We start from the raw sequence: 9,939 nt of genomic DNA on the forward strand, positions 1-9,939 counted from the left end.
GCACTTGGCCTTGTTGAACCTCACACAATTGGCCTCAGCCATCGATCCAGCCTGGCCAGGTCCCTCTGCAGAGCCTTCCCACCCTCAGGCAGATCAAATTAGTGTCATCTGCAAACTGACTAAGGGAGCACTCAATCCCCTCATCCAGATTATTGATAAAGATACAATCTTTAATATTAAAGATATTATAGATATTATCTGGGGAAGGACTTTTCACAAGAGCAGGTAGCAACAGAATGAGGGAGAATGGTTTTAAACTGGAAGAGGGGAGATTTAGACTGTATATTAGGAAGAAATTCTCCCCTGTGAGGCGGTGAGGCCCTGGCCCAGGTCACCCAGAGAAGCTGTGGGTGCCCCCTCCCTGGCAGTGCCCAAGGCCAGGTTGGACGGGGCTTGGAGCAGCCTGGGCTGGTGGAGGTGTCCCTGCCCATGGGGTTGGACTGGGGGGCTTTGAGGTCCTTTCCAACCTAAACCATTCTTTGATTCTATGATTCTATATTGAACAGAACTGGCCACAAAACCAAGCCTTGGGGAACACCCCTTGTGACTGGTCACAACTGGATTTAGCTCCATTCACCACAACTCTCTGTGCTCCCAGTTTTTGACCCAGCAAAGCATGTGCCCATCCAAGCCATGCCCAGCAGCTTCTCCAGGAGGATGCTGTGAGAGACGGTGTCAAAGGCCTTACTACAGTCCAGGCAGACAATGTCCACAGCCTTCCCCTGTCCACTGAGCAGTCACCTCGTCATAAAAAGAGGTAAGATCAGTCAAGTAGGACCTGCCCTTTCTGAACCCATGCTGGCTTGGCCTGATCGCTTGGTAGTCCTGCACATGCTGTGTGATGGCACTAATGAATGAATATATACAACAGTAATTCTGTTATTTCTTTCTCAGGTAAGCAATGGTACGTATATAGAGCAAAAAGACAGTAGAACACAATGTTGCAATAGAAAAAAAGATACAGACCTCGGAGGTTATAGTAACAATAGAAAAACAAAATCCTCATGATGTATACAAAAAGATCCTCTTAATATAAGCCCTAAAAATGTCAATTACCAATTCATTGTATAAAAACAGCAGAACCAGAAATGGAAAATTGCTATTCATTTCAAAAGCAATGCAATTGAGAATCAATGTTTCATAACCTGTAAGAAAATTCCAATGGAAATATTACTGACCAAAGCACATTGTGCCTTGTCTTGCCACACTGCTGGCAATTGACCTTGTGCTTTTCTATATTTAAGAAAAAGGAAAACCTATCACCATATAGGTCTGTTTTATGAGTATCTATTCTACAGCTTTTTGAAAGAAATTCCAGTATTAAATAGATAAAATATAAGATATCACATTAATGTGGACAATTAATATGAGCTATTATTCCTTAACAAGTACACTGAGAGCAAGACACACAGTTAAAAGTTTGTAGACACTAAAATTCCCCAGGAGATTTGGATTTCTCTCCATTTTCTTTCAGTTATGTTTTTAAACCTCAGCACACTGAGCCATGCAAGTAATCTAGAATTTGGAAGAAAATCAAACTTATTCTTATACTCACCAAGGAAACAACTAATGTGAAGAGCCAGGCATAGATGAAGAAGTAGTCTCCCCCTATTTTAATAATGTAAAGCAGAAGGGATGTCACTGGCAACAGAATACACTGAGTCACGATAAACTTCTTGATAGCATCCTTAAAAAAAAATCCCAGTGTCTGTAAAGAAAGGATATCAGTGATACTGTTAATATAAATATTGATGTGCCACAGTGGTAATGAACTGATCCCTTCAGTGGACGCACAGCAACAAAATAAGATGAATCACAAAACAGTAATACCAATGTGATCAGAACTCAGTCAGTCTAGAAAAGACAGAACCACACTTTCACCTCCTCCCCTGGTAGCTGTGACTCTTTACATCCACACTGACCCCAAGCCCATGCAGATGTACTATTCCTTAGTGAGATCTGACCCAAACCCTTATTTTGTGTTGCATGTATACCCTTCATTAAAGGAGGAAAGAAAAATTTAGCCTCATCTGTCCCTTAATTCCTTTACCAAATTATATACTAGACATTACGGGATTTTTAAAGCACAGGAAACCCTTAAAGAAACATAGCTACTCTAAAATACTTTGAACAGTTGCCTCCATTCCATTTAACTTTCAGTTACCACCAAGCTGACTGCCTTAACTGGAAACAAACAGAAGTTCTATTAAAGATTTTTAGATATATCTTGGGCATTTTACTTCAAGCTCCCAGTGACATGCAGGTACCAGTCATGTAGCTGTCTTAGGTTTTAAAATTAGCATAGCTTTAACAGAAGCAATAGAAATTTCAAAGACCTCCACCTGAATGATTCTGATCTACTGACTCTGAACAGGATCAAACACACAGCTAGCTCTTTCAGGAATTGCTACTTCAGCACTTACAGCTATCTGCAAGGCACAGAAGTGAGGGGATTATTATGTAAAGAACCTTCCCAACAAGGTTGTATCAAAAAGCCCACACTACCTTAAAGATATGGAACTCATCTGGAAAGATAATAAATACTGAAGCAGACTTAAATAAAAACTAGGGATCTGGGGCAAGAACTTGGACAGATGCCTCAAACTTCCATGACTACCGGAAACACAAATCAGACACAAACCCTCAATTATAGACTATTCTTTACACAGATATATTCACTCTGGTCACACAGATAGCACTCTGGTGATATATTCTTGCTCAGTGACCGTTAGTATGAGCAGTAACACAATTGTATAGACACATGCCCACACAAATGGAGCACTCCAGAAGATACTGTTCCTTGCCTGCTTTTCATATTCTGAGGTAGTGCGGGCTACCTTTTCCAGCAAAACAGTTCTGTAACTAGAAAAGCAAGACCTGTGGCTCTCATTCACACCAAGCTGTGCTCCTTGTATGGAGAAGTATGGAACAGTATGGAGAAGCATGAAAGAAACTTCGTGGGTCATCTTGGACAAAGGAAAAATTGTTTCCATTTGATCAAGACTCTTAAAATGGTACAAGCCAGGAGAGTGAAAACAAAATAACAGCATGTTCCTCCTTTATTACATCCTCAGCTCAGCCACGAAAAGGCCTGTTATATGGCTTTTTCCTTTTGTAGCTCAGTAAACAGCTGAAGAAACAGTCCATATAACCTAGAAGAACTCTTAACAGAAGAGTGGTGCCAGCAGTGTTTCCACTGGGTACTCTGAAACACATCAGTGACAATCCATTTAGCTCAGTTTTTTATTTTAACTCTTTCTTTACTTCCACAATCTAGGAGTAGAGCTATAAAACTGCACGGTGTCTTTCATCTTTGCCCTGCCTCTTTTCTGCTTTCTAAGACAGATGTCATTTCAAGATAAATCCTCATTTTCAGCAAGCCACTCCTGCAGAAGAAAGAATCTATCTGAAGATCATTTTAGAAGGACTGCTAGAAATTCCAAAGGCTGGAATTGTACCAGGTGCAAATTTGGCTCATTCAGTAAAGGAGTGAGTCCATCAGCCTGAAATGAAAGATGGAGATTTGACTGTGCAAGAGATTTGGTACCTCAAATCGGATTGGACCTGGACTCAGACTTCAGTTCTTGGCATGAGAACCACTGCAGTGAAAAACACCTTGTAAAAGACAGCATGCAGGTAGCTCGAACAAGCAGTTAACACCATCCACAGACGTCAGTGCCAAGTCTTCCTTTTCTCATTTGATCAGGCACAATGCTTGCACTGACAGCAGTGAAGCACCCAGAGAGCACAGCTTCAAAGAGAAAATGTTGAGAAGACACACCCAGAATCCCCCTTACTCTCCTTAAAGCATAGAAAAACCCCACATGGATTCTGCAGGCTCTCAAGACAGTTTTAAAGAAGCCTGAGCTGCAGTATTTGACCCTCCGCTTCTGCACAGAGGTAGGGCCTGATCAAGTCAAGCTCTCCATCCATCAGCTCGCCTATCAGTCTGCTCTAATCCTGGGACAAGTCCCAGTACTGACGGTCTTTGGACTTTTGTGTCCGGGATATAAAGGGCTTGCAGATCTGGCACCAAGATGGAACTGACTCCTCACTAAGGTAGGAGAGACAATCAAGGTGCAGGCATGATGTGACTGCTCAAGATTGACATAAGAGGCAACACTGAAAGATGGCTTTTGAAGTGTATTTAAGGATTCTGAATGTCAAAACGATGCCTAGGCTAGGCCAGGGCATAAGCACATTGCAAGAATTAGGATTCTCCCAGCCCTTACAGTTTTTTAGGACTACAGAACAGAAGCAAGAGCCAGAGAACAAACAAGTAAAGTCAAATAGGTATTTCCCCAAAGAAAATATTGCTTGACTCATGCTCTGGAAACATGGGAACATTCCTTCCTCCCTTGACAGAAGCAGGATGTTCGCCTGCCAGTGTGCTCCCTGTAAAGTCTGCGTAAGGGAAGGAGATCTTACGGGAAGGGACTATGGCTCAGAATCACCTCAGATACGAATGGCCATGTGCGCCATCATTCTGACGAGTATTTACTTGATGGTGATAGAAAAAAAGTGATTGTTAGAAGTTACACACACATTTTTAGAAGCACAATGGCTTTTCTACAAGACTAGAGAGCTATATGGAGTATAAAAAGTTCTGAGTTGGACACAAGTTCAAGGCCTATGACTGAGAGTCTTCAGACTGACTGGAGTAGGAGCTGTCATTGGCACAGTATCCAAACGTTGAGGGCGGGGGACACCAAACAGGCCTTGCAGCTTCCAGGAATACACAGAGATGTCAAGGCAAAACTCTGCAGTGATAATTTTCATAGCTGGGCTTCCTTGGAAAGAAAATAGCATGCCTCTAAATAACTGATGTGAGCCTGCCCTTTTTACAAGGGCAGGTAGCAACAGAATGAGGGGGAATGGTTTTAAACTGGAAGAGGGCAGATTTAGACTGGATATTGGGAAGAAATTCCTCCCTGTGAGGTGGTGAGGCCCTGGCCCAGGTTGCCCAGAGAAGCTGTGGGTGCCCCCTCCCTGGCAGTGCCCAAGGCCAGGTTGGATGGGGCTTGGAGCAGCCTGGGCTGGTGGAGGTGTCCCTGTCCATGGGGTTGGACTGGGGGGGCTGTGAGGACCCTCCCAACCCAAACCATGCTGTGATTTTATGAAAAAAATACAGGATATTTCAGGATCTACACATTTCTGTTTTAAAGATCACTAAGAGGGTGCAAACTGGATCATTTATTGCATGTAGAGCTTTTTTTCCCCCACGTATTTTCTTACTTGCTTTATAAAAAGGAAAAAGAAACATCAATTTATCAATTTACCAGGAATATAATGAGTTTAGATACAAACTTTTTCCATTTCTTTAGGTCTAGCTCAGACTTCCTGCATCCCTAGAAATTCAAAGAGGAAACTGGCAAATACCAGGGTATGTCTACATTTATTAAAATGAGCCAATGAGCTTTATCCCACATCTGCTACCCATCCAAATTTCATTCTACTGTAAAAAAAACAAACCCCTCCTACTAGACTTGGAACAGAAAGTACTGTAGACAACACTACCTGGGTCCAAAAGCAGAAAACAAACCTTATGCTATGGCAAGAAATGGCTGATGATGTGTCCCAGACTGAGGTTCCTCTCCCAGAAAGAATCATGATCTTACGAGAAACTGATACTGAAACGGGTTAAACTACGTTGGTGAGCGAAATAAAGAAAGCCAGAGCTGATATTAAATGAGTACCTAACAGAAGTACACAAGAAGAGCTGAATTCTCTACTTTAGTAAAGGCTGAAACAAAAAAATCAACAAGCAAAACAAAATGAGGAAAGAGTTTATTGGTTTTGTTTCATCTGTTCAGTGTCCATGAATCAGAACTATCCCCATCCAGACTGCTCAGGAAGAGTACATGAAGGGCACACTATAGCCCATCGAAAAATGAACAGCTGAGGTATGAAATGTTCTTGTTCTACTGCTAGAATACACACTTCTCTCTGCTCACAGGCATGGGCTTATGCAGAGGCATGCTGGTGTGGCACAGATAAGTGTGCAACAGTCACAAATTGTTATTGCTCTTATTTTTATGCAGTGTGAGTAGAAATGTTCCTAAAACTAATGACCTTTGGCACAGATATGGATATTCCATCTAACCAACCAAACCTACTGAAGACATTAGGTCAGTGCAGGGGCTATCTACAATACCTGTTGATTGAAGCCGTGTTTCTCTTCTATGACAAATGTGTTATATAAACTCCATGGGAGACCGGTCACTGCACTGAAGAGTGTTGCAAGCAGCAGAAATACCAATGACTGAACAATCTATAAAAAAACCAAACCAAACAACAAACTGATATTTACTAACCTTTACTAACATTAATATTCCAGGTGTTAAAAATTGATTTTATGTCAGTGTTTTAACTGAAACTGGTCAGAGGATGAAGCTGGATAAGTTCACGGAAATAACATGTTTGTGATGATGAGATTACTGATCACTGAAATAGCTTACTATATTAAAGAAAATAAATAAAAAACCAAACTGATTAAAGGTCCTGCACCTTGGTAGGGATAATCCTCACTATCAGTACAGACTGGGGGATGATGTGATAGAGAGCAGCTCTGCAGGAAAGGAGCTGGGGGTACTGGTGGATGAAAAATTAGACAATGGGCACTGACAGCCCAGAAACCAACCCCATCCTGGGCTGCATCCCCAGCAGTGTGGCCAGCAGGGCCAGGGAGGGGATTCTGCCCCTCCGCTCTGCTCTGCTCAGACCACACCTGCAGTGCTGTGTCCAGCTCTGGAGTCTCTAACACAAAAAGGCCATGGAGCTGCTGGAGCGGGTCCAGAGGAGGCCACGGAGATGCTCAGGGGCTGGAGCAGCTCTGCTATGGGGACAGCTGAGAGTTGGGGTTGTTCAGCCTGGAGAAGAGAAGGCTCCAGGGAGACCTCAGAGCCCCTTCCAATACCTGGAGGGGCTACAGAAAAGCTGGGGAAGGACTGTTTACAAGGGCATGGAGTGATAGAACGAGGGGTAATGGTTTTAGACTAGAAAAGGGCAGATTTATGTTGGATGTGAGGAAAAAGCTCTTCCCCATGAGGTGGTCGATCACTGGCACAGGTTGCCCAGAGGTGGTGCAGGCCCCGTCCCTGGAGATATTCAAGGCCAGGCTTGATGGGGCTGTGAGCAACCTGATCTGGTACCAATGTCCCTGCTGACTGCAGGGTTGGACTGGCTGAGCTGTAAAGGTCCCTTCCAACCCAACACAGTCTGTGATTCTGTGAAAGAGTTTTAACTGAAAACTAAGAATCTGTGACAAGAATTTGGATAGGTGTGTCATTCACAGCACAAAGACAACTTAAGCAGTAGCCTCAATTTTCTTATGCTTTTACTGCGCAGAAAGATCCCATCTAGGATTCATTAAAAGACAACACACAAACACCCCCTGCAAACCCAACCCACCACCTCATTTGATTCAAGTAGCTTTGAGACTTGTATGTTTATAACATACGAGGTTATTTTAATTTAGTAAGCTAATTTAAAAGTCACATATTGCTATCAATTCTCAGACTCACCCACTATTGTGTTCACTAGAAAATATTTGTTATTTTTACTATATTGTACCTGTAGTTAAATCCCACTTGAAGTAAACCAAGCTTAAAAATAAAGATTGTTATAACAGTATAGTTCACGTAGCAAATGTTTTCACTAAAATTTGAAGATTGCTTACCTCATATTCTGATCCAAACCCAGCACGACCAGAGATCTTACCAGACAGATTCCAGAGGAAAGGAATTCCTCCACAAAGGAGAATCATCTTGAAAACAAAAGCACAATACCACAGAGGCAATATGAAACAAATTATCATCTTATTCTACTAAAAGTTCAGCATGCTAAGGATTTATTAAGGGTGAATGAGAAAAGTTTTATAATTAAGCTTTTTGTCTCCCTCTGGCCCTAACAGCGCATAAAGCAAGCCTGGAACATTTGGCAATGGTTCATTTTTACTCAACAGTATTAGAGATCAGATCATGCTTTTTTTTGGTTTTTTTTGGACTGGGAAATATTAGCTTATTTCCAAGCCGATTTCCTGTAGACTTTGCTGCTATATTGGCTCAGACATAAGGTATATTTTTCAGACGACCTTAAAACTAATTTGCCCTGTGGTTGTACAGCAGACCAGCTCTAGGAGATGCTCCCCAGGGAAGTGGTGGAGTCACCATCCTTGGATGTACTTAAAAGCTGTCAAGGTATGGTGGTCAGGGACATGGTTTAGAAGTGCGCATGGCAGACTTAGTTAATGGTTGGACTTGATGATCTTAAAGGTCTTTTCCAACCAAATTATTCTGTGATTCTAAGTTCATCACTTAGTAGATCACACTAATGACATTTTGCGGTGCCAGGCATTTCAGGATTCCTTTTTGACCCATTTGTGCTACCAATGAGCAGTGCATTTCAGCAGTAAGTCAGAAAAAGCTTGTCTTAAGACTTGGTATATCACACATGTAAATTCTTTGTTTTAACTCAATGGCTTTGTTTTTTCATATATGTAAACATTATCTGTCCAGTGTAATTGTTCTTACACTTAAGAAGTATCCATTAGCGCTTTTTCTGTTCTTACATGCTTTTCTTTTTACTTTCTACTTAAATTTTTTCTAAAAATGAAAGTAGCTGCATCCCTCCAAACACACAAAAAGGTCTGTATTTGTAACAATTTAAAACAATTCTAATGTTGCTGAATTATTTGGCAGTGGAAACCGTAACAGGTCAGCTGTGCCACTAAAACATAGTAACAGAACATACACTGAGGTTGTGCAGTGACTCAGCAGTGCATAGAGAAATTATATGCTCTCTGAACAATTCCTTCTTTTTATATGCAAATACAGCCACAAACAAGAAACACAGAATCCTTCCAAATGTCAGTGTTTGATGTAAGACACCAGAATACCAACAGTGCAGCTGCACAGGATCACTAAAAAACAAAGTATTTCACAGCTTAAGTACATGAAAAGTATCACTCACTGGCAGAGCAGTTCAGGTACTTACAGTGCCCTCAACTTCCGAATACAGGCCTGACCAAAAGCTGAAAGTGCTTTTATCCAGCTGATACAGGCGAGATTTTTCAAATGTTTCTGAATCCATTATCTGTCCTAATTCCTGCGGTACGTGTGTTGTTGTTCTGTATACCCGTCTCTGGAAAGTTGAAAAAGAAACTTCAAGACCACGTCCATTATTTTTAAGGAGATAAATAAGATTTAAAAGTAACACATAACATGATCACATGGGCCAACACAAAGTTAAGAAAAAAACCCAAAAGTCAAACCAAACCAACAAACCCAAAAACCCTCAAAAAATAACAAATACTCCTAAATTCCTGTTTTCTGTCAAGTTCAAAAGATAACAATGAAGCACAAATATTAATCAGAAACTGAGCTGCCTAGTTGCCAACTTATTTATTTCCAGTATAGGAACTACATACAGATCACACAAACTCAGTTTTCCACAGGATATGATTTACTGCACCACGACAACTCAGCAGGGCTGAAAGTGAACACAAGGTCCTCCCACACAAACCAAACCACGCAGCTTCACCAGAAAACACATCTATAACGTGGCTGCACAAATCAGGTGCTATTTCACTTTTGGTAGAAAGCACATCACTTTTTTAAAGACTAGAAGGCCTGATTTCATCCACTGCTTTATTTATATGTAAATAAGTACATTTAAATATACTTATATACAGTATATTTATCCTGTCGCAAAGGAAAAGCTCCATCCTTTGTCATTTCAAACTACATTAATTCTCTGGCTGAGTACCAGGCTGCAGTCCTGCAGACAGCTCAGCTGCTCTGATGGCTCACCAGAACGTGCAGGGTTGCTTCCTGCCCTCCCACCAGCGCTTTCCCCAGATGCTGGACCTGGCTGGGATGGGCTCATTTCCCATGGCAGCCTGCACAGCCGCATGCTCTGCAGCTGTGGCCAAAGCAGCGC

General features: G+C 41.8%; 1 protein-coding gene across 1 annotated transcript in view; it reads right to left on the reverse strand.

The window, feature by feature from the left end:
- Positions 1-9,141, reverse strand: part of ZMPSTE24 (zinc metallopeptidase STE24) — a gene marked incomplete at its 5' end in the record, with an annotated part of 20,312 nt that extends 11,171 nt beyond the window's left edge. The window contains 4 exons of the mRNA XM_010189597.1: positions 1,556-1,708; positions 6,155-6,271; positions 7,679-7,765; positions 8,995-9,141. Of these exons, the coding sequence (XP_010187899.1) occupies positions 1,556-1,708; positions 6,155-6,271; positions 7,679-7,765; positions 8,995-9,141 (504 nt within the window). The remainder of the gene's footprint in view (positions 1-1,555; positions 1,709-6,154; positions 6,272-7,678; positions 7,766-8,994) is intronic.
- Positions 9,142-9,939: the final 798 nt, after the last annotated feature.

Source organism: Mesitornis unicolor, unplaced genomic scaffold (assembly GCF_000695765.1).
Source record: "Mesitornis unicolor isolate BGI_N332 unplaced genomic scaffold, ASM69576v1 scaffold16878, whole genome shotgun sequence".
In the NCBI taxonomy this organism is placed as follows: domain Eukaryota; kingdom Metazoa; phylum Chordata; class Aves; order Mesitornithiformes; family Mesitornithidae; genus Mesitornis; species Mesitornis unicolor.